General features: G+C 54.1%; 8 protein-coding genes across 8 annotated transcripts; 4 read left to right on the top strand and 4 right to left on the bottom strand.

The window, feature by feature from the left end:
• Window positions 1-4,375: 4,375 nt before the first annotated feature.
• Window positions 4,376-5,479, bottom strand: BO95DRAFT_500924 (uncharacterized protein). The gene is made up of 4 exons (XM_025590994.1): window positions 5,039-5,479; window positions 4,899-4,970; window positions 4,692-4,844; window positions 4,376-4,633 (listed from the first exon to the last, which is right to left on the bottom strand). Exons 1-4 carry the CDS (start codon window positions 5,328-5,330, stop codon window positions 4,473-4,475), a joined length of 678 nt encoding a protein of 225 aa, XP_025446946.1. The 5' UTR covers window positions 5,331-5,479; the 3' UTR covers window positions 4,376-4,472.
• Window positions 5,480-7,092: 1,613 nt separating this feature from the next.
• Window positions 7,093-8,466, top strand: BO95DRAFT_459468 (tellurite-resistance/dicarboxylate transporter family protein; the record flags this gene model as incomplete). The annotated part of the gene is made up of 3 exons (XM_025588648.1): window positions 7,093-7,214; window positions 7,267-7,954; window positions 8,002-8,466. The coding sequence occupies 3 exons, from the start codon at window positions 7,093-7,095 to the stop codon at window positions 8,464-8,466; spliced, it is 1,275 nt and encodes a 424-aa protein (XP_025446947.1).
• Window positions 8,467-9,870: 1,404 nt separating this feature from the next.
• Window positions 9,871-11,063, bottom strand: BO95DRAFT_500934 (zinc-binding alcohol dehydrogenase family protein; the record flags this gene model as incomplete). Its single annotated transcript, XM_025590995.1, has 2 exons — window positions 9,871-10,855; window positions 10,918-11,063. 2 exons carry the CDS (start codon window positions 11,061-11,063, stop codon window positions 9,928-9,930), a joined length of 1,074 nt encoding a protein of 357 aa, XP_025446948.1. The 3' UTR covers window positions 9,871-9,927.
• A 709-nt stretch (window positions 11,064-11,772) lies between these two features.
• On the top strand, window positions 11,773-12,651 carry BO95DRAFT_340834 (glutathione S-transferase family protein; the record flags this gene model as incomplete). Its single annotated transcript, XM_025581962.1, has 3 exons — window positions 11,773-11,797; window positions 11,884-12,202; window positions 12,288-12,651. Coding segments are annotated over 3 exons (708 nt in total), but the record flags the coding sequence as incomplete, so codon positions are not given.
• Window positions 12,652-13,235: 584 nt separating this feature from the next.
• BO95DRAFT_500942 (kinase-like protein) lies at window positions 13,236-15,461 on the top strand (the record flags this gene model as incomplete). Its single annotated transcript, XM_025590996.1, has 4 exons — window positions 13,236-13,420; window positions 13,610-13,706; window positions 13,766-14,451; window positions 14,476-15,461. The coding sequence occupies 4 exons, from the start codon at window positions 13,236-13,238 to the stop codon at window positions 15,431-15,433; spliced, it is 1,926 nt and encodes a 641-aa protein (XP_025446950.1). The 3' UTR covers window positions 15,434-15,461.
• A 454-nt stretch (window positions 15,462-15,915) lies between these two features.
• Window positions 15,916-17,626, top strand: BO95DRAFT_500954 (uncharacterized protein; the record flags this gene model as incomplete). The annotated part of the gene is given in 7 exon segments (XM_025590997.1): window positions 15,916-15,936; window positions 16,051-16,202; window positions 16,245-16,386; window positions 16,406-16,848; window positions 16,899-17,228; window positions 17,278-17,443; window positions 17,528-17,626. The coding sequence occupies 7 exon segments, from the start codon at window positions 15,916-15,918 to the stop codon at window positions 17,624-17,626; spliced, it is 1,353 nt and encodes a 450-aa protein (XP_025446951.1).
• Window positions 17,627-18,002: 376 nt separating this feature from the next.
• BO95DRAFT_438748 (aspartate aminotransferase family protein) lies at window positions 18,003-19,427 on the bottom strand. The gene has a single exon (XM_025585590.1). It carries the CDS (start codon window positions 19,379-19,381, stop codon window positions 18,056-18,058), a length of 1,326 nt encoding a protein of 441 aa, XP_025446952.1. The 5' UTR covers window positions 19,382-19,427; the 3' UTR covers window positions 18,003-18,055.
• Window positions 19,428-19,680: 253 nt separating this feature from the next.
• On the bottom strand, window positions 19,681-21,747 carry BO95DRAFT_380463 (Zn(II)2Cys6 transcription factor). The gene is made up of 2 exons (XM_025583339.1): window positions 21,055-21,747; window positions 19,681-20,992 (listed from the first exon to the last, which is right to left on the bottom strand). The coding sequence occupies exons 1-2, from the start codon at window positions 21,699-21,701 to the stop codon at window positions 19,705-19,707; spliced, it is 1,935 nt and encodes a 644-aa protein (XP_025446953.1). The 5' UTR covers window positions 21,702-21,747; the 3' UTR covers window positions 19,681-19,704.
• Window positions 21,748-23,151: the final 1,404 nt, after the last annotated feature.

The following is a 23,151-nucleotide window of genomic DNA, read 5'->3' on the forward strand; positions in this document are numbered from 1 at the left end:
AATGGGAACACAACAAGGGAGAAATAACCGGACAAAGAACAGCACAAGAAGATCGAACATGATAGGATTCGGTGGTATGTGACATATCGTTAATCTGCGAGGTCTGTGCTCGAGCACGAAGCTGGTAAGGGAATCTTGAAAATAGCAGTAAGATCAAGCAAAGAGAATTGCCGCGAGCCCGAGTTGTCGAGACATGAGTTCAAGTGAAGAAACATAGGAAATCAAGGTGGCGGGCTGGACATGGCAGCGTTGTTATTTGTTAATACATGAGATTAGTGAAAAGTGAGAAACCGAATGGGGAATCGAAATCACGGCCGCGCGTGGTCGAGGAGGAACTGCGTAGCCTCGGACCAGCCGGAAGCATCCGCCATCTCCAACACCGTCTGGCCGGCGTCATCGTGCTGTGTGAGATCAACGCCGCCGCCCTTTTGGACCAAGAGGTGCAACAAGTGCAGGTCGCGGTACTCGATCGCCTGCATGATTGCGTTCCAATCCCGGTAGGTCTGATTGGGATCGGCACCTTTCTCGAGAAGAAGTTCGACCATAGAATAGTCGCGGTTGATGACACGACGAACCGCTTTGACCAGCGGAAGATGTTCGCCGGGGGCATTGGGGTCGGCGCCGCCCTCTTCCAACAGAAAGCGCACAATGTCCACGTACCGCTCACGCAGCGCGGTCGTCAGCGGCGAGAAGACGCCACCGTTCTTGTACTCGACACTGGCCCCCGCAGCCAACAGCAGCTTGATGCTCTCTAGCTGGTTGGCCAAGACCGCCATCTCCATAACGCCCTTGTGGGCGGACAGATCAGGAACCATCGGGAGCAGTCGCTGCAGCAGAGCGGGCGAACGCACCGCCATACACACCGGCCAATCTTGGCCTCGCTGATTGGGATCAGCCCCGTGGGCGAGCAGATAGCTCAGCATCTCGGACCGGTTCTCCCGGATGGCGGTGGTCAGGGCTGTATGTCCTTGGGCATTGCGATCGTTGACATTCGCCCCTCCCTGCTCAACCAGCCACTGTAGTGCTTCTGGGTTGTTGACTTGGACGGCCATCTCCACGATCCCCGGCGGTTGATGGAGGTCAGCACCGGCAGCCAGCAAGGCTGGGAGGTAACGAGGACGATTATGAGTGATACACTTCCAGGCCGGATACTCGGACGCCATAACGTTTGCGTCGGCACCATGTTCCAGCAGTAAGCTGACAATGTCGGACCGATCGTCACGGATGGCTGAGCAGAGTGGCGTGTAGATGCCATCCTTCTTGGCGTTGGGATCGACGCCTACTTGTAGCAGGATGCGGACCGCTTCGATGTTATTGATGCTGGTAGCCTGTTCCATGAGGCCGGGAGTCTTCTTGATATCAGCTCCGCCAGCAAGCAACACCCGCAAGCAGGCCGGACGATAAATGGCCAGCCAGAGGACATGCTCGGGGCCAGGCAAGTTCGGGTTCGCCCCATGTTCCAGCAAGGCTGTCACCACATTGACCTGCTCGCTCTGCACCGCTTCATTGAGGGCCGTCTTTCCCTGGCGGCCCTTGCGGTTGGGGTCGCAGCCAGCCTCCAATAACAGGCCCACCAGTTGGGGTGGCGCACGGTGATGGATCAGCTCGATCAGCGCTGTGCTGCCGTCGGGGGTCTCGTTATCCGGGCTGCCTCCATGCGCGAGCAGCTGTTGCACCATGCTGATTTTGCCGTTCGCGATCGCGCGGCTCAGCGGCGAGTCCAGCCCCGGCTCCGGGGCGTAGTTGGCATCGGCGCGGTATGTTAGCAACAAGGTCGCGCCGTCCACAAAGGACTCCTCCACTGCCACGAGCAATGGCGTCTTACCCTCCCGATCGGGCGCGTTGGGATTTGCCCCGAAAAGCAGGAGCAGCCGCATCCCCTCAAAGTCCCGCTGATGCACGGCCTCGTTCAGCGGATGGATCTGTTCTCCCAAGTTGGGTGATACTCCACTGTCCAGGAGCTGCTCCAGTAGTTTGTGGTTTCGGGCCCGGACGGCGGAGGCCAGGGCGCTGCGTAGCTGTGTGGCACTGGCCGCGCTGGTGCGACTGGGCGTGCGATGCGGCGGTCGGGGGGACGAAGTGTACGCCCGGGACTGCGTGAGGATCTCTCCATATGTATCGCCCTCGGGGGCCATGAGAGTCTCGGCGCGCGACTCTCGCGAGCTCGTCCGAAGGGGTGGACTGTCTGGTCGTGGCAATCGTGGCAAGGGCTCGAGCGGGGGAGACGGGGGCAAATCCCGATCGTGGTGGTTCGAGAGGAGGAGGGAATCGAGGGAGAGAACGGAGGACAGGGTATCATCGGGGTTGGATTGGGGCGGACTGCTGATGCCCGTCGCGGGTTGGACGAGTGGCTCTTTCGGAGGCACCGAGGGCACGGGAGACGAAGGCACCGAGGTCATCTGCGTGGCTACGCGTTCCAGGGACTTGGCCTTGTTGATGCCCATCACCGACCGACCTTTAGCCATGCGGTCAAGGGCCGCCGCCAGCCCAGCATACCCGATTCCCACTGTTTCGGCCACCAAGGGCTGTTCCCCGAGAGTCCAGTGGAAGGCCAGGACACTGATCTGGAGCGTTTCGGTCGTCTTCTGGAGGGACTCGCGGATGCGGCCGAGCTCGTGGCTGGGGCGGTGCCATCCTCGCTGGAGCCTCCCCAGGGCGCCACGATGTTCGTATTGGATCAGTTTGGTGACAAGCTTGTCGAGATGCTGGAAATCGCGATAGGCGGCGACGAACTTCTTCGCCACTTCCTCCACGATGACCTCGGGTAGGGGGCGGTTGGCGGCGGTGGAATCGGTGAGGCCCGCGTCAATGGCCCAGAGGGCGCGACAAGTGTCGAGAAAGGTCTGCGACAACTCGCGAAACCCGTCGGGCAAGTCTTGGACGGTGCTCAGGTAGTCCAGCATGTGCACCGAGATGCGGTTCCCCAGCTGGGTGGCCTGGGCCGAGACGGCGAAGACGGCCTCCTGAGCAGCCATGAGCGTGAGAGCGAAGTCGCAGCGGGGAAGAGAGCAAGAAGAAATCACTGGAGTCGAGAGGGGAGTGGCCGACCGGTTTTATTTGGGGCGGGCTCAAGGCCAGTCCACGAGCCGATCGCAGGCTGGAGGATCATCGTGGGGGAGGGGACCAACCATGTGGCGGATGCAGCTGGCGACTTAATTTCCCCTTTCCTGTTTGAATGAATGACGCTAGACTGCGTGGACGGGATAATCAATCTAAACTTCGGCGGACCCAAAGGTTCTTGAGTGCTAGCTGGAAAGTCGGGTTGAGATCGCCTTGGTTCGAGTGATAAGAGCAACCAGGCCCTGGAAGCACTGAAACCGGGCCCGCACTCCCACCGGGACTCCTGGCCACATCGTGTCCAGTGCGATCTGGATCGGGAGAGGGCAGGATCTAAGCCGCCTCCACATGGGTGAATCTAGATCCTGGGTGGGGTTTTTGTGCCTATCGCAGCGCTGCACTGGGAAAACTGGGCCCGATTCCCCACCTTGCTGACCGAAAACTCGAGAAGTCATTGGGGGAGCAGGACAGGGAGGCGATTCATGACTCTGTGGCAGAGTTGTAGCCTGCACGAAGTGTGTTTGGGACTCTAGTATAACGGGATTCGCGGTAGTTGCAGTAGTTTGCGCCAGCCAGCGTAGAAATAAGGGGTAGGCAACTGGGAGGCTATTGTCGACTCAAGGACTCAAAAAATGGTTCATCCGCTTGGCAGGGCGTTGAGCCGTGTGGAAGGACGCCGATCGCATCTTTGTAGATGAAAGCTGATGGTGTCTCACCATGGTTGCATCGCGTGGTGAAGGGGGGGAAAAGAAGGGAGATGGGAAGATTTCGCCGAGGTTCTTCCCACCGTCGAGGAATCCCTTAGTAAGCACTAAACCGGAACGCGCGATGTGCGTCACGTGCTGCGGTACCCCCCGCATGGTTTGCCGCTGTTGCATGTTTTGCACTCTTTGCCCGGTTTGCATCGGGGCTCGCTCCGCCCCGAATTCGGCAGGTGCATTGAGATTAGTAAGGTACTAGGTAGTAGTTAACGGAATTAACTACAGTACCTAGTACTACCTACGAAGTAGAAACTGACCACATTTGCCTGCATCAATTGTTGATCAGCCATAGGTGATATCTATAGAAGTGCATGACTTTACTCGGTGAGCTGCTCCCATATCAAAGTCAATGCCATGTCTCTGAGTCAGTGACGGGGCATCGGAGGCTGCTGCCGACGCGATGTCGCCCGAATGTATATTTCCCCGGGAGGATCGCAGAAGACCTCCGACTTCGCTGCAAGGGAGAACTGACATGTGCCCCAGTGCCTATTCTCCATCTACCAAGACAACGCATATCTGCTCGTTGATGTCGCTCACGCTGGCGCGAGCATGACTGAGGGATCAATTGAAATTGGTGAAACTAGATACAGGCAGAAGGGTAAGAGAATAGAATATAGTACAAAGAGCCCCGAGACGGATGACGCGCTCGTCCGCTTAGTTGCCGAAGCTGAACTCGGGGATGCTGATGGTGGAGACTGTCCAGGTCTTGCCACCGTCAGTGGTGGTCATCTCACCCGTCACGCCGCTACCCTTGGCCATCGTGTTGATATAGTTGGGGTCCGCCACGTCGAGGATGATCTTGGTGTCGATCCAGGCTAGAGCCAGTTCGTGAGTGACATTCCCAGCGACGGGGTTTAACGGGGAGAGACTTACAGTGAGCGCCAACAGTACCGCAGTTGTTTTCAGCACACTCCACGGCACTACCCCAGCCCTGGGCGTGGCCGTCGCTGGTCGAGAGAGTCGAGATGGTCTTGCCGTTGATCTGAACGGTCTGAGTGTAGTTGCCGCTGGCATCGTCGAACTTGTCTGGAGGGATATTTCAGTCATGAATCAAGAAAAAAACTGCCCACGGAGGCTTACAGTGCATGGTGACCTTGTCACCCTTGGTACCATCTTCCTGGCCATCACCGTAGATGGGCATCTGGCTGTAGTCTACACCGACACTCGGGTCAGTAATTTGTCCCTCTTGATCATGCATCTCCTCAGAGCAGGATACTCACCACCGGTCTTCATCAAGGTGTAGGCGTACATGGTCCAGTCCTTCTGCTGCCAGTTATCGGCAATGGACTGAATCAGGTCACCGTTGGAGGTACCCATGCCAACCCAGAGGGAGGTGATGGCATCAGTCGAGCCGCCGCTGGGACCGTTGGGAAGGACCAGAGTGGAGGTGGCCTCGCGGATCCACGAGTTGGAGGCGACGGGGCCGGTGCTGAAGGCAGGGCCCATGGCAGCGTTGACGGTGGTAGCGCTGAGGGCGGCGACGGCCGCGAGGACTTGAGCGCGAGTGTACATGATGAAGGAGGTATGAGGTGGGAGGAGGTGCGATGATTGATCTGGTTTGATGGTCGACGAGGGAGCACGAAGGTCGCTTTATAGATTTTGGAGGTGGTTAGACCTCAGCCTTGGCGTCTCCTGAGGGCTGGCCATGGGGAGAGTTTGCAGAAGTCCCCTGTTTGACATTGTCTGGAAAAAGACCCTCAGCCCTAGGGGAGAGGAGTTGAAGAATGTGGGGTTATGGGTCTCGATGCCCTGAAGCCGTCAGCCAAGGCTGAGAATTAATCTACTTCGATCCCGATGACAGGCACCAGTGCCGCAGACTGCTACGCCAATATCCCTTTTCGGACCCACCTCCCTCTCTCGGCGCTGCCTCCCGGACATTTGTAGCAGACAGGGAGATAACTCCGTGATGAAGTTATCACGGTGATTGACCCGGTCGACCCGGTTGTGTCGAAAGGGATTAGGTAAGCGGCTTGAAGGGGATTCCGAGCCCTTGGCTGAAACCACCGACCGAGCGAGGCAGCAAGACGGGTGGGGTGGGAAGGTGGAAATATTCACTGCAGGTGCAACTTGCCTCTTTGCTCGACTAACATCCAGATCCACGTATGGGACAACGTGACCGAATGAGCGCAAACACAGGTCATTATGCGGTCGAGACAATTGTTGCCGATCGTCCCTACCTACCAATGTAGCGCAACGGACATACTCTTTGACCCTGTTGTTTGACACTACAACATGAAGGGTTGAAGGGTTGTCATAAAACCAAGGAAATCCTCCCAACTCTAGACTCTAATGACTTAGTCGGCGCAAAGCCAAGACTGTTATTCATATATCTTGAACGTGAAGCGCAAAACAGTCAGGCCATCAGGGGCTACCAGTCACATGATCGGATGGAGTTTCTTGAGCCCGGTAACCCTACCCAACAGGCTGCGAACATGGCCCCATCGGATTCCAAGTACTCTGCCACTGGGTATGTTCACTTACGGGTTGTGAAGTAATCGAAGTCCTTTGAATTACGTCGAAGTCGGCTGAAGTCCAATGGACCATAGCCTCGGTAGGTCTCGCGAATCTCGCTTGCACCGGTGGCGGAAAACAAGCACCCAATGTCAATAAATTCCTTGTCATTGTTGTTCTGCATGCTGAGTAGGCTATCAGCGGCGATATATAACCAATGCCAGGGACGAAGCCCAAAGGTAACGTGGATGCCTTGGAGTGGCAGCTTGCGTGATTTTCGTCCGAGGCGCGGAGTTGCAAATCCCCGGAAAACTTTGGCGCCTCATTCCAGGGGAAATCCACCCCCGGGCTGACCCAAAGGAGTGGCAAAGTCAAGCTTTTGCCGAGAATGCTTGGCCTTACCCGACTACGGTCATGTTTATCATTTACCACTTGTTCGTAAGTACTTACTCTCCGAAAGCCTGGCCGACAGGACTTTATCGGCCCGAGTCGAGAGATCACCGGCCAAGTCAAGTCCGAGTGAGCTCTCTCGATACCTTCACCGACAATAATAGTAGTAAGACCGGATGACAATTCACAAGATGTGATGAACTTGTGATATGTTCACCAACACGGTTCCCGAAACAGTTCTCATGACACCAGAAAATGGTTTATATGAATAATCGAGGGCAGCCATGCTGCTGTGTCCCACAAAGCTGAACCGACGAGGGCTGCCGCCGCGGAGATGAGAAGAAGAGAGCTGGACGTAGAGGCCACCTAGTCCGTAGTCCTCCTGCCCAGGTTGCCTGCCCATTACAAAAACCGCGCATTGCTTATGTCGGCTATGCCGGCATCTCGGCTGCCCACGCTTCCAACCACTACGTCGTCGCATGGGGTCGATGGTGGAACCCCCGACCTCCAGGACGAGGGCCTCCCCCGCGAGACATTTCAACCCCCAGAGCCCGCGTTCATCTTCCCCCATTCCCTCCATACAACAGCTGGAACACTGCACCCCCAGGACCATGGACAACCTCAGGGTGAGCTTCCTGGATCGAATATGTCGAGTGACTTGGGGATGGTTCTCCATCTCCATGAGCACCGGCAGTATTGCGACTCTGCTGTACAACTGTCCGCACACGTTCGACGGCCTTCTAATAATTGGCAAGATTTTCTTCATTCTCGACATCGTCAGCTACCTGGGCATCTGGACCTCCTTGATCATCCGCTTCTCCCGCGTTCCTCGCGCCTTGATCGACACGTTCAATGACCCCGAAGAATCCTACTTGATCGCCACGGCCGCCCTTGGTTTCGCAACCATCCTCTTCGGCATCGAGATCTACGGTATCCCAGCCTGCGGAGTGTGGCTTCGCTGGGTCCAGCTGGTCTGCTTCTGGATCTACACGGCCATTGCTATCTGTCTGGCCGTGGGGATGAACTGGCACCTTTACCGCACCCGCATGGCCGCTCGGCAGCCGTTCTGGCTCGTCCGTCTCCTCTCATCCTTCCCAGCCATGCTCGGCGGCACCATCGCCTCTCTTCTTACATCCGCCCAGCCCTCACACTACGCTATCCCTATGCTAATCGCCGGGACTGCGTTGCAAGGCTTTGGGTTCATGATCTCCGTGTTCATCCTGGCCGAGTACATCCACGGACTACACCATCAGGGCTTGCCGCCCATGCGTCGTCGCCCGCAGATGTTCATCGCCGTTGGGCCGCCGGCTTTCACGGCAGTGGCGCTGATGGCATGGCGCAGACCGCCACCGAGAAGTTCCCGGTCCATTTGATTCCCATCGCCAACCGGGTAAATACCGCCGACGTCCTGCTGGTGATGGCCGTGTTTATCTCAATCTTCCTCTGGATCGTGGCCCTGTTCTGCTGGAGTATTGGATGGCTCAGTATCTTCGACGCCCGCCGCGAGTGGAAGTTTGACATCACCTGGTGGGCGACCGTGTTTCCCAACACCGGATTTGCGCTGGCCATCATCAAGATCGGCGACTTGCTCGACTCATCCGCTATCCAAGGTGTTGGAACGGCAGCAACCCTTATACAAGTGATTCTGTGGCTGGGCTGCGCCAGCATGCACATCTGGGCCTACTTCACGCGGCGCACGCTGTGGCCGGGGATGAATGAGGGCTTCGGCCCGGATGAGCATCAGCAGGAGGCTGCCCTGGACTTGGAGGGTGAGGTCCGGTCGTACAAGGGTTCGTCATCGGCTTGACTGCGGACCGGTCTGCCGATCGTATATTGCACCGGCTTTCAATGACCCATGGTCAGAATGTATATACCTTGCTGGCATGGACGTGCAGTTGCGAAGCTGTCATGTCGCATTGGTTCGATCACTTGTACAGTATGTTTGTGTCTTCTCTCGCGCTGTCTTGCTTTCTTTTTCCTGTGTCGCCTCATTTGCTTATGTACAGTACATCAATTACATACTATCTCGTCCTTCCAGGCACATCTTGCAGACGAGGACTTATAGAAAAGGTATTGAAAGAGCCAACTCAATTGCGGAGCTCGGGCAAATGCCGAGAAATGCCAGATGTTTGGCCGTAGTTGATCGCGTAGCTTTATGGTGGGCTATCCATGGCTTCAATATCCCCGAGAATGTCTTGTACATCGTCTTAATGTAATGTCTAGCAATTCTGGATGATGCGTTGGTATCTCGCTCCGTCGATGCGCGGAAAGCTCCCGGCCGCAGAATTATTGGCAGTTTGCTCCCAGTCCTCGTCGTCTATGTCTGCGTATGGTTTCTTTCCTCCCGCGATCTCGTAGATCAAACAGCCGAGGAAAAAGACATTGGCTTGGGCGAAGCGCGACATTTCAGGGAAGATACGGAAGTTGTCCTCTTCCTCCGCAATAGAGGGGAGATTCTCGGAATCCCAATCCACCAAAGTCGCAAAACTCGAGGATCAAGTTATCGGTGACCAAGAGGTTGCGTGGGCTGATGTTGGCATGGAGGACGCCATAAAAAATGGACATGAGCAATTGCTGTGATGGCTGCTAGATCCACTGGTCCTTGGTTTGATCCGTGACGCAGCAGTCCTGACAGAACGCGCGGAGATTGCCGTGCTGCATGTAGGGCAGGCGAATACCGATGTCTGATATCTGCCGACATTGTAGGACATACCTGTGCGGACGAAGATTGCGGTAAATCAATCTCCCGCGGGCCATGCACAGCGCAGAATACGATCCCACTTCATGTGCGTGGACAGCCCTGTCTGGGCTACCTTGATGGGTGTATTATCGCATTGGGCATTTCAAGACCACCTGGTCATTCTCGACATCCCGTCCTATCATGTCCGAAGTTCCGTAGGCCAGGGTCGGTCGACGGACTTGAGGGGGGATTTTGACTATAGGTGGAGAATCTGCCATGATTCCAAAGGGGGAAAGGGGACATAAAAGCTGAGGTCTCACCATCCGCACGATGGGGTGTGTCTTGGTATAAAGATATGCTACAGTACGTGTTACATCTAATACGTTCATAACGCCGCGCCTCTCCCGCCTCTCCTCTCCCGCTTCTCCGTCGGTCTAACCCGGCAGATTACAATACAGTACAAAGACGTGGAGCCGGTGGACGTGTTTATCCCCAGGCAGCCGGAGACATCTAAAGATAAACTCTGTGTGCTGTTGGAGTTGACTCCATTTCAAAGAAGCCTGATGAACCCAATTTGCCCTTGGAGAATTACTCTTGGGGATTGATCAAGATCTTCTTCCCACTGATCCTCCCCTCATGCAACAGATCCAATGCCCTTTGAGCAGAGCGGAGCCCTCCCGGGAGCCACAGCCCCGGGTTCGGCCAAATCGTTCCATCCTTCAAAACCCGGGGTAGAAACCGCTCCATGAACCATGCACGCGACTCCCGGTTCTCTGGGGTTGAGACCAAGTCCTCACTGTAACCTGACCACATCTTGGTCACATTTGTTGGAAGTCGATCATCCCCCGGGGATGGGCTGGTCGAAAAGAACTGACCGCCGGTATCCCGCAGTAAGTCCGCCATGAGCTGGGTGGTCGTCTGGGATCCAATGGCCTCGAAGATCCCCCCGTCGTATGGACCATGGGTTCGGATCTCATCGAGGAGGCTTTCTCGGGATTGGTGATGATCGATGATATGTGTAGCAGCCATGCGTGCCTCCACCAACGGACGATTGGCCGGCGAGGCGGTGGTGACAACCTCATACCCGGCCGCCGCCGCATATTGCACGGCCAGGCCTCCAACCGCGGAGGATCCCCCGTACACAAGAACTCGTTTCCTCCTAGCGTCCTCGTCGGGGTTTGATGGACGGAGTAGGCCACCACTACTATTCAAGGGCGGTTTCGCAAGGCCCATATGGATACTGAGCGCCGAGACGACGGTCGCCAGGTTCGCGATCAACCCCGTGGCGGCCTCCAAAGTAGTGCTCTCTAGCTCGAGGCGAAGCGTGTTCTGCTCCAGAGCCAGGGCGTATCGCTGCAGGGCACCGAATCGGTGATCGGCCCCGGTCTGACCCCAACGCGCCACCACGACTCGATCGCCGCTCTGGACCGACTCCACGCCTCGTCCGGTGGAGATCACCGTTCCGGCAAAGGTGAATCCGACAACCAGCGGATATTTGGATTGGAACAGATCAGACCTGCAAGATGATTGGAATCCATAGGTCAGCAATAGTCCCGGGCGCGGATAATGGTATGATACCTCTGCAGTTTTGCGTCGATGGGATTGAAGTTGACAGCCTCGACCCGGACCAGCAGCTCACCCTCGGCTGGAACCCACTGGTCAACAGCCTCGATTGCAACCAAATCCCCCGGCTTTCGGATCAAGCCAGCAACATTTGATACCATTATGGTCGGATTCTATCAGTGACCGCTTTTTCTTCCCATGCTCTTCCGTGCTCGATGCATGGTGCTGGACTTTTGGACGAGGGTTCATCTTTATCTTTCTGAGTTGGACCCACGCATGAACCGGGTTTTTGTATTTGTAAGCCATATAGCGAGTCAGTCAATCATCCAAGCCAGTCAAGTGAATGTCACGGCGGGTTTGTCGGCAAATGGAGTGGGGCCGGCTCGGTTAATTGCAAGCGAGCCGCTGGTCGATCTCACGCTATCATATGTACGTAGCGAACTCCAATGCGATGCATTTTATATTGCGGGGACCAAATATAGCATAAGGCAAGATATGGAATGGCCGAAAAGAGATCGATGGGATGGAGCCTCTGATGATTCTTAGCCGAACTACGAATCGATCGAATCTTAGTCGTATTGAGTAGTTTAGCGCTTAGCAGTACTGTGCTTATTAGTCTGGAATGACCCCTGCTAGTTGGATGTGATGTGATCATGAAGTAAGGATGTCTGCCACGAACAAAGAAAGCATCTCAGTAAGAAGGAAGCCTCAGTCGAACGGGAAGTTGGCGAGGTTGGCTGAATTCGTCTCGCCTCCTCCCTTCGTATTTGCATTTAAACCGGTTGCCGTAAGCACTTCGACTTCCACACAGCACTTCAGTACTTCTAGCAACAATCATACTCAGAGACCATACCTCCCTCTATGGCCATCCAACCACTCACTGTCTGGCTGAGTTGTACGTGATCTGCCTCTCCTCCCCTTTCCCAGCAGGCTGTGTCTGAATGTATCAGGCTAATTGTGTCTCCCTGGGCGGCTTGCCAGCCGCTGGGCGCAACCCATGGAAGGTGGTTCTCATCCTCGAGGAGCTTGGAGTCTCCTATAAGACCGAAAGTTTCAAGTTCGACTATGTCAAGGACAAGCCTTACATTGACATCTGCCCGAACGGGCGGGTCCCCGCCATTGTCGACCCGAACACCAACCTGACCCTGTGGGAGTCCGGGGCAATCATTCAATACCTGGAGGAGACTTATGATACGGAGAAAGAACTAATCTACGAGTCACTCAACGAGCGCCATCTGCTGAACCAGTATCTGCACTTCCAGCTGAGTGGTCAAGGGCCTTACTACGGCCAGTCAGGGTGGTAAGAATCAAATCAATCGGTCGACCGATCCTTCTTACCTTTTTGCTCCCAAAACCGAGAAAGAAACTGACGGACTGTTTGTCAGGTTCAACGTCCTCCACCCCGAAAGATTACCCTCCGTCATTGAGCGCTACAACGGACAGGTCCGCCGCGTGCTGAGCGTGCTGGAAACCTTCCTGGGAGGAGAGAAGACCTGGTTGGTCAGGGATAAGTGTACTTTTGCCGATCTTTCTTTCATGCCGTGGAACACAAGACTAGACTTTGTGCTCATGTCCAAGCCCGGGGAGGACCCCCTGGCTCCCCATCCCAACGTGCAGGCGTGGCCCAAGCGGATGGTGGAGCGTCCGGCTTGGAAGCGAGCGATGGCGGTCCGGGATCTGCTGATGAACGACCAGGGGCTGATGCCCAATGGAGTGCCTAAGGGGATCAGCAACATCAAAGAGTATGAGGAGTATAGGGAGAAGCTTGCGGCAATGGCACAGGAGGCCAAACAGGCCGTGTGATCTTAGTGGAATGGGATGGGAAGATAGAGAATCAGCAACTGGATTGTTTCTGGGTGACTGGCATAGATATTACTATCTCTCTGGTTCTGACTTGCGCTCGTTCCCAGTCTAATATGGAGTTCACTATCCACAAAAAGGGGATTCAGGTTGGGACAAGGTAGGGGGTTAGGGCAGCGAGTCATCGCGTGCTGACGGAGCGCTCACGAGAGGGCGATTGTGACCGGTACCATCAACCATAAACATGCTGCTTTATGTGTTTTTGGTAGGCTTGCTGGTTGAGAAAAATGGACTGGAAATGTAGACCGGTCGCTCTGTCGCTCCTCCACCAGATAAACCAGATCAGGCTTGGATGCGATCGCGAAAGCCTGGGTTCTGGGCCAGTTTACCAACGGGTTGATCTTCGCGGTCCGCAAATCTAACATCCGGGAATCCCTCGAACGCGTGGAGATTGCCGTCCACCCACTGGCGGCCCGACTGGAGACACGCTGGCTTCATCTTGTCGGCGTTTCTATTGATCATCTCCATCCAGAATGTTCCCTCTCCGGGAGGAAGTAGGGCTGCTCGCGACAATCGCTGACGACAAGCGCCGAGTGGGGACAATCACGGTAATGGCCAATGGAAGCTGCGTGTATTATGCGCGCGGCTGGACGTCAGAAAGAAAGTGCCGAACCCCCACCTTTCACCTTTCAGCTTTCACCCCACCCAGCAATTCTGGGTACCGCCGCTCACCGCAGCCTCACCTCGGCTGGCAGCTTATCATCACCGGCCTAGTCGTTTCACAAACAAATCGGATTCCTGTCTCTCGACCTGACACTGTGGACATTCTTCGTGACATATGCCGCGCTACACTCAAGCCACAGACCACCACCATGATGGATGCTGAAAAGATAACTTAGCTCTACAGCCGGTTACCTAGTCTTATATCCAAGGCCAGGCACAGTCTCATCTGGGGGGTGGACCTTGAACAACGAGGGCAGGGGACTGAAGCTGTCATTCGAAAGGTAGGGTAATAGCCCGAAAGACGCCAGATGAGTCTGAATCGTTGGCTAACATAGTACAGTTCTTGAGCGCTTACTCTATTCTCCCTTCACTGCAAATCTCTCGGGCATCTCAGTCACTCAGAAAATCTTTGGAATGGCAGCGATTCAATAGAGCAGAGACCATGAATGAAGCCTTGGCAATTGTCAAGGAGTCAGGGATTGCTCACATTACACGCCGGCAAGGCAAGCTTGTTCTCTGGGTCATCATAGATGAGCGCGTCATCAAAGGTTTCGCATCTTCGCACGAGGATTTCATGACTCGCAAAGGATTGATGCACCTGGGACTAGCAGTCATGGAAAGCCTAGCCAAGCTGGAGATTCAAGAGGCATGCACCGGCGAACCTATCAATGACCAGGCCGCTGCTTGTGTGGTCGAATTCAGACTGGCTCCAACACCTGCCGCTCAGCCACAGCGCATGTCAACTCGTGACATGATCATCCAGGAACTAAATGATCTTGTTTCATCAATAGATCTGCATTATCCCTCTCTTCTGGATATCTTCTACGTGATTAATCCCTCGGAAGAATATCTTCTTACCCTTGACGTGCCTGATAGGTTTCTGGCACAAACGACTCTTCTATCCCATCGCGTGGATCTGGTACACTATCTGGGGAAAGCCGTTCCAGTAGAGTATGGTGGGGAGGGTGAATCACTCTTCGATGGAGACTACCCTGTTGGCACTGAACTAACCGAACAAAACCCGCAGTCACCAGGATAAATCACTGCAAGTGACACACAAGACGTCGATTCTCAGACTGATTCTGGTGTTGGCGCTGTACAAACGGCGCAGGTCAACGCCGATATCACCGGCTCAGACCCACGAGAAGCAAGACTGATATTCTCGGAGAAGATCGGACCACCTACAATCATCCTAGACCCAGAGGATCTCGAGTCAGCGACCGAGCTTTGTCCTGGAAAGATGGGCGCTCGTATAGTTTGGGCTGATGACGATATGCTGGTCAAATATGGCCACGGCGTTCGTCTAGCTGAGGCTGAAGCAATGCACCTGGTATCCAGTAGAACCTCGAGACCCATTCCCAAATTATTGAGCGCTTACATACTTGACGGTGTCCGGCACATCGTTATGTCTCATGAGGAGGGAGAGCCTTTGGACAATTATTGGGACCGTGCTTCTGAACCGCAACAGGAGAACGTTCTGCACCAGCTGCAAGACTACGTCACGCAAATGAGGAGCATCATCGGGCGGTTCATTGGCGGCATTGACTCTTCCCCATGTAGAGATGGGATCTTCGAAGGTGGCTATGGAGATTACGAGTCCTATCGGTATGGACCGTATGCCTCCGAGCCCGAGTTCAATGAGGGCGTGGTACAGGCGCTGAGGGATCGCCTCCCACCGGACTCGCGGGATGAAGTGAATCGTCCGGACTCTGCGTTTTTTACTCGAGAATATATCATGTACCAGACTGTCAGAGGGTTGCGTGGACACTCCATCGTTTTCACGCACGGAGACCTACATCCCGGCAACTTGCTCGTTCGCACTGATGGAGTGGTTTTTGTGCTCGACTGGGGCCTAGCTGGTTACTGGCCGGAATACTGGGAGTTCTATCGGGCAATGTTCAATCCACCCTGGCGCCCTGTCTGGGATCGGGTGATCGAAAAGTTCATCCCACTGTACTATGTTGAATGCGAAATTATGAAGAAGGTGTTCGGTATAGTGTGGAACTGACACAGCTGTTTATAAACGCAAAGCACACCCACAGCGCTAATAATTGTGTCAGGGTTTACTTCATTTGTGCTCGTTAGTAGACTGGTGGACCTCTTGATTTGAAGGACCGCTGATTAGGCTCGATATGATGGAGTCTGCTACAACATTGTATGGCGTCATGTCTCGTACAATTGACAGAAGGGCAGTCGGTCCCAACGAGCATCTTCTGAGGCCGGGAATTGTTTCCGAAGAGGACCCGCATACGACTGAGATACCGCTTCTTGAGCTCGGAGAAGCACCCCGAGATAAGATGATACCATGAAACCACATGACACATGGATCTCGGCTTTTTAGCTCATAGATATGCATCACAATAGGCTCGCTTGGGTGAGGCACACAGGTACCGTGTATATAATCAGACCGCGTCGACCCATTCTCTGCCCGCGGATTTGGCCGCGGGGAAGCTTCGCAGCTGATCGGAGCAGAGATAAGCGTCTGGCGCGATGCTTATGTCTGGGGTCCGGGTAGTCTCCAGGACCTAGGGGAGCTTACTTCGACGTGAAGGTAGGGCAATCTTATTGTTCATTCCCTGCCGCGGAGTCGATACAAAGCAACTAACATGAGAGACGAATATACAGGAGAATGGCGCATTTGACGAGATCACACAATGCAGAACTGGGAAGTACGGGAATGTCCATCGGGAACTCAAAGCTCGACATGTAACCTTCATTGCCTTGGGAGGAGACCTGGGGACGGGGCTGTTTCTGGGGATCGGGCGAGCATTGGGATAGTCGGGCCCACTCTCTCTCTTCCTCGGATATGCCATTGCCAGCTTCGCTGGGCTTATGATGATGATGGCTGTTGGTGAGATGGCCGCCTGGCTTCCTGTGCCTGGCGCTGTTCCTCATATCTGTTCCCGCTACGTCGATAATGCCCTGGGCTTCGCCGTGGGCTGGAACACCTGGTTCAACGCAGTCATCACTCTGCGCGGAGACCTCCGCTGCGTGCAGCATCATCCAATACTGGTGGCGTGCAAGCCATGCTAGTGTTGCGGTTTGGATTGTGATGCTCATTGTGTTATTGCTGGCCGTCAACATCCTCGCATTCAAGGTCTACCGCGAATCTGAGTTTATGTGCGCCATTGTCAAACTCTGTGGGGTTATCGTGCTGCTCATTACCGCTCTAGTCATTGATCTTAGAGGAGTACCATCTCAGAACCGACTGGGCTTTCATTTCTGGAAGTCTGATGGCATGATGAAAGAGTATATTGCGTCCGGACCCACTGGTTGTTTTCTCGGACTCTTCTCAACGCTAGTCAACGCCTCCTTCTCTCTTGGTGGCGTTGAGACTGTTGTTGTAGCTGCCGTCGAGGCAGAGTATCCTCGTCGACGAGCCATTGGACTAGTCTTCTGGCACCTCTTGTTCTTCGTTCTGGCGTCGCTGGCCCTCGGAATGAAATGCCCTAGCAATACCCCAAGCTTCTAAGCTCCAGCTCCGCATCCAATGCGGAGTCGCCCTGGGTGATTGCTATCCAGCTAGCAGGCATCCGGGCTCTTCCGTCTATTGCCAATGCTGTCATCCTCATCGCGGACATTTCGGCGGGAAATCCCTATGTCTTCATGGGATCAAGGTATCTCTTTACGTTGGCGTCGAATCGACAGGCGCCGGCTATCTTCTTGCGTTGTACCAAGCGGGGAATCCTTATCTACACTCTCCTCGTCACCATGTCCATCCCTTTATTGACTTACATGTCAATGGGCTCGAGCCCCAGTGTTGCATTTCAGTGGTTCCAAAATTCAACGAAAGTTTCCATTTTGTGTGTGGATCTTCCGTCCGCACGCGGAGATGTTGCTGACCTGCTGTAGGTACACGTGGATCGCCATTTGCATTGCATATCTCCACTTCCATGCAGCTCTCAAAGCACAGCATGTGGACCGCGCCTCTCTTCTGTTCTCATTTCTCTGGCAGCCGTACTCGACATACTTTATTCTGGGGTACCTCACTATGGTGGCGTTTTTCAATGGCTTCAATGTCATTGCGTGATACAACACAGCAGGATTCATCATATCCTACGTCGTGTTTCCGCTCTTCTTCGGCCTGTTTGTCTTGTGAAAGCTTGTAAAGAAGACCAAGTGGAAAGAGGCCGAGGAGGCTGATCTGTTCACAGACAAAGCTGAGCTTGATGCAATTGAGTGGGCTCAGAAGGCTCAATGACTGTCGTCGAGAAGCTGTGGCTTTGGGTCGCGTGAGAGACTGTTGAAAATAGTGCAGTGAGATGGATCCGAATACTGTATGTGGTTGCATGACCAAGGAAGAAATGAACATCACCCACTGGCAGGCTTTTGAGTTATTTTGTTGCATAGGGGCGACGGTAGATTACCATGGACTAGTTATCTAAATTATAGTGGGCAAGAAAAGTCCACCTGGTAAGTGTATGCTCCATTGAATAGACACAGATTGATGATTTAGTTGTGCCACTGAAGACGCCGCTTGTATGCCCGAAAAAGCTCGACAAAATGACAGCGAGTTTCGGTCATGCACCAGCCATTTGCTACGTAGGTGTGACACGTTCTGGAGTCCACTGGTATTCGTTGTGAGGAGGTCACCAAATGTCACGACACATTTATGAAGCATATATACCGCTTAGACCAAGTTACGCTGGTTCAGAACATAGTGGAAAGCCTCGTCCAAGATCTCCAAACCCTCTTCAATTTCCTTCTCCGTCACCGTAACCGGAGGCGCCAGGCGGAAGACACCCCCCATCCCAGGCAAATTGACAAGGTTGCAGGACAGACCACACACCATCGCTCGGTCAGATACAGCTTGCCCAAGTTCCGGTCCTGGCGCCCGAGTCTCACAGTCTGCAATAATCTCGATGCCCTGCAGCAGACCGCGGCCCCGAATGTCCCCAATGCACCAGTATTTCTTCTGCAGCTTGTCCAGCCCCCTGCGGAGTTGAGCGCCTCGTTCCGCGGCGCGCTGGCAGATGTTGTCACGCTCGACAATCTCAAGGACCTTGTTCCCCACCGCGGCCGTCAAGGGGTCATTCAGATGGGTGGTTAGCCAGAGAAAGCCAGCCTCCTTGCAGCCACGCTCGATCTCTGCAGTGGTGCTGACGGAAGCAAGAGGCAGCCCACATCCCAAAGTCTTCGATAGCGCGAGAATGTCAGGCACAACACCATCGTGCTCGAAAGCAAACATCTGCCCAGTACGCCCGACCCCCGTCTGCGCTTCGTCCATGATCACGAGCATGCCACGCTTCTTGCATTCTGCTACCATACGCGGGAGGTACCCATGGGGCAAATCGAGAATGCCCCCAGTAGAGAGGATCGGCTCTATGATGAAGGCCGCCAACGACCCCACGCTCTGGCGGTCGAGCATGGACCATCCGTAGTCCATCTCGGTTTCCCAGTCGTACGAGCCATCGGGCTTCCGGAAGGGCGACCGGTACGCATACGGAGCCGGGAAGGCCAGCTGGCCCGGCATGCAAGGCCCACCGCGTCGACGACCGGCAGAGTAGGTGGCGGAGCCGGCACCCTGTGTCAGGCCATGGTAACTGGCGGCAAATGCCACGATCTCGAATTTGCCGGTGTAGCACTTGGCCATCTTGATGGCCGCCTCAGTGGATTCGGAGCCCGTGTTCAGGAAGAAGGACTTCTCCAAGGGTGCCGGTAGAAATCGCGCAAGGCGTTCAGCCAAATCGACAACCGGGTGGGTGATCATGTTGCTGATGAGGTGGTCGAGTTCCGCGACGTATTTCTGGACAACTGCGACGATCTCTGGGTGCGAATGGCCGAGCAGGGAGCTCATTTGGCCTGAGGTGAAATCCAGGATTTGACGGTTGTTGGCATCGTAGAGCCGTGTTCCCTTGGCCTTGGTGATGACCACCGGTGAGTAGGGCACGCCTGTCGACATTAGATATTTGTCTGCCCGGCTGAAAAAGGCGGTCGTCGAATCAATGGAACCCATGTTGGATACTTTGTTGTGAGGCGGTATTCAATCGGAGACAGAGAGATGAAGTCTGAAATGAGAAGCAGATTTTGGAAAGTTAAGAGTGTCTTTAAAAGGCTCTTGTGAGGTGAGATGTGGTGGGGTTGATTGAGATAAGTTGCCCGCGGCCAGAAAGGGTGAAACGCGATGGCCGCGGGGAGAGGGGCAATCCTAAACAGCCAGGCACGTTGCAATCATGATTCTGCGTAGGACATGCTTTATGTCTCATCTCCCACGTTAAGCATAAGTTGAATGGGAGAATTGTTTCATTTTCGTCACTACTCAAAACCCATACCTATACTTTAGACATCGAATTCGACCGGGAATCCAGTGATCCCGACAAAGAGCTCCTCCAGAGTAGCCGGGTCCATATCAATGTTACAAGGTAGATCGGCACAATCTGGCGCCAGGAGACTATCATCGGTTTGTTCACTGTGCATCCCCACTTTCTCAACCAACTCACTGCAGTGCGAAAGACAGTGATCCGCAAGATCCCATCCGTACCTCTCCCTGTGTACCCGTAGCGCATCAATGAGATCTCTTGCAATTTTCAACGGCATATTGTGAGGCTGGTGTCTTATACGCAAGCCACTTCGAAGCAGTAGCATCGTGGCTGACGTGATGGAGAACGCGTGCACTGGAATCCAGAACCCACAGAGCTGATCCTCGGTCAGCCCTTGCACAAAGTACGCAATGTCTTCGGCGGCCCGTTGAGCAGGGATGTAGAAGGGTGAGGAGTTATTGTCGTCTGCGCCTGCCGAGCTCCTACTGAGATCAAGCTGTATGCGCCGAAGCAGAAGCTTGACTGCGAGGTAAGCCAGACGAAAATTAGCAGCACTCGGTAGGTCCTGATGCATTCCCCGAAGAACGAGATTGCGCATGTCTTCAGACAATGCCTCCTCCCACTCATTCAGCATGCGTTCCAAGTCTAGGGCGGATTGCTCAACCACTGGGAAACTACTCGACACGGCATATATATGTTCTAGATATCGGGCGAGCACATCCGTCAGCGTGGTCATCGCAACGAAAACAGAAGCTGTCGATCTTCCATATGGCGAGGTTTCGACAGCACAGAGGTCATCTGCCGTTGGAAAAGGCACATCGTACTGAGCTCGATGGACTTGCAACGGTGTTCCATAAGCTAGGCTGCACCAGCGATCATGAATCAGGACGAGCCACCAGAGCCGAATCCGAAGACTCCTCTCGAGAGACGATATGCCCCAGCCCGAGGGGTCGCGGTGCAGTCCAAGAGCATTGGCGAGGGCAACTGCAGTGCCCACCATTCCACCGTTGCCAAACATTGAAGTGCTGGGTCGCCCACAGACGTTGATCAAGATCGACATTACCGTGGATATCCCCGGGGATAAGAACAGCTCTGAATGCAGGGCCTCGTTGGCTTGATTCCAGATGAAACGCATGTCGGGAGGATGGTTCGTTGATAAAGTGGAGGATGCTTGCCAATAGACCAAGGAGTTGGCATATAGATTACACAGTAAAGCAGGCGAGAGTTTGTCCCTCTGAAGAGAATATGCACTTCTGAATGAAGCTTCGTCAAAGATTGGGAAGCATACATTTGCTCTTTGAAAGAACCTATAGGAATGGCATCAGTCAGCTGAAAGGAGCTGCCAAGACAAGGGCCAGTAGAGACCGACAGATCCAGATATTCCTCCATGTTGGGCCCCATATACTTCTCAATCACTTCACATTTGGCTGCAGCCAGTGTCTGGCTTGCACAAACCCCCAACGGTCTCCTTGGGACCAAGTTAAATCGTACCGGTCTGAAGGAGCGATCAGATTCGGGTCCCGACCGACTGAAGCATGTTTCCTGTGCAGTTGGCAGGGCTGACAGATAGTTCTCAAGAAATCGGTTATCCTCCGCTACGGCCGGGCTGACAATGTGAGGGTTATCATCCCCAGCTCCAGCAACCATTCCCACTATGCTTGGCAAGGCACCGGATTCTTGCTCATTCTGCGGGGTGTCATTATTTTCCAGACCTGCTATGTGCATGTGCCGTGGGCCAGCCTTCTCTCGTGCGCTAAGTTGGCTGTGCCTTCCACGGGCGGCTCGACGTCTCAGGTTGACATTGGATTTCCGCGGCGAAGCCAGTCCTTGACAGTGGTGAATACTGTCCGGGCTCGGGAAAATGCATTCGGTGCCGTGAACCTGACACATGATGCAGATTGTCGAGGCATTTTGCGTCCTGCATCGGGACTTCCGCTTCTTGCATGAAAAACATGCCGGGTGCAGATGTGACCGATAAGGTCGACCTTCTGCTCTGTGTCCTTGCGAATCACTCATGATGCCGAGTTCTTTTCGTCAGTTAGTATCGGATGAAGTAAATTAGAATTCCTCATGAAATGCTGGGAGTTGGAAACGGTGGAAGTTGGCCGTGGCTTTGCCCGCGGAGAAAGCCGCGGGGAAGTCTATCACGTGAGAGTCTGCTACCCTCAGGCCTGCATCCCATCCTCTTCTCCTCTTCAATTTAGAGTCTCTCCTGTTATGTGCGTACTGCACCTCAAGAAGACTTTATGGGGCACTGGATAGCTCCTCATCAATATGATTGCTAGAAGCATAGGCTATCACGAATTATCACGCTTTGAGCTCCAAACAGGCAGTACGTCTGATGCCGTAAGAGGTCCGCCACTCTTCTACGGTCGCCCAGGCCTATACCGTACCTATTCAGGATGTAGCTCTCTAACGTTCTTTTTACTCTTTCTGTCATTTCAGACAGCCCATCCGGGTCTGGATGAGTTTGACCACAGCAGGGACAGCGATTGAGGGGCTCATGTGGACAATGCAGGGCAAAAATAGCCGGGCGGGGAAAGGGAGATGACCAGCTAAGCAAACGGGCGAGCTTAGTATAGACAGATCTGACCCCTTCAAATTCAGCTTAAACTGGGCAACACTAAGTCTTCCTGGTGAAAGCGGACTGCTACCTCAGTATCTACTGGTATAAGGGCCATCGCCATTTAACAATGATGCGATGAGAGATCAGAATGGCGTACCGATAACGGGACTTGAGACTTATAGTGCTGTATTTGCATCCAGCATGTAGGATGTCCATTCCTACCTATAATATGTGCCTCCCGGTCGGTATTTAAGGTACTTCCCATGCGAAAGGGTCAGCGAAATAATGGGTGCCAGGCTAAGTGTCTGGCGTGCTCTGGCGAATCATACTCTGAGCACAAATGCTTCGATTCAGTCCCTGGAAATCCGCCGACGGGACAGCGCGGGACTAGACAAAAAGGCTGAGGCACTTGTCCAGATTCGTATGGAGCAAACCATCTCCAATGGCCGTCGAACAGGGGTGCACATAAAGATGATGTAACCTTTAATGACCGCAGACAATAATGGCTGAAGGCCGCAATCTAGTACCAAAGCCGATCGAGTAAGCTGGGCATGTATAGCCATTTTTCAGGTATATCTTGTGATTATTGGGTGATAGTCAGGCAAGAACGAATGGGAGAAAGCGGAGATTACCGAGGCTGCCTAATTGTAGCGGTACTAACATGTGTATGCTGACCGGTCAGCACACAACGACGCATAGGATTTAGTGCTCAGAGCTGACGTGACATATCTAACCCCCAGTTAGAAAGGAACCTGTCCTGTCCAATGCCACTGCGCACCGTCATTCTAGTGCCTACTGGCTGTGATCTTTTTATCTGAAGGGGGTTGAGCTCATACGATGATAGTTGCCGGTCTCTTCTTTCGCTACTCTACGGGTGAAGTAGCAACGTCGGAGAAAGCC

This window comes from Aspergillus brunneoviolaceus, assembly GCF_003184695.1.
Source record: "Aspergillus brunneoviolaceus CBS 621.78 unplaced genomic scaffold BO95scaffold_5, whole genome shotgun sequence".
Classification (NCBI taxonomy): domain Eukaryota; kingdom Fungi; phylum Ascomycota; class Eurotiomycetes; order Eurotiales; family Aspergillaceae; genus Aspergillus; species Aspergillus brunneoviolaceus.

Coding starts and splice junctions, on each gene's coding strand:
- BO95DRAFT_500924 (XM_025590994.1), bottom strand. CDS start 5,330: ATGTACACTCGCGCTCAAGTCCTCGCGGCCGTCGCCGCCCTCAGCGCT. Junction 4,971..5,038: donor CACCTTGATGAAGACCGGTG/GTGAGTATCCTG, acceptor GTGTCGGTGTAG/ACTACAGCCAGATGCCCATC. Junction 4,634..4,691: donor CGGTACTGTTGGCGCTCACT/GTAAGTCTCTCC, acceptor AACTGGCTCTAG/CCTGGATCGACACCAAGATC.
- BO95DRAFT_438748 (XM_025585590.1), bottom strand. CDS start 19,381: ATGGGTTCCATTGATTCGACGACCGCCTTTTTCAGCCGGGCAGACAAA.
- BO95DRAFT_380463 (XM_025583339.1), bottom strand. CDS start 21,701: ATGAGTGATTCGCAAGGACACAGAGCAGAAGGTCGACCTTATCGGTCA. Junction 20,993..21,054: donor ATGGAGGAATATCTGGATCT/GTCGGTCTCTAC, acceptor CCATTCCTATAG/GTTCTTTCAAAGAGCAAATG.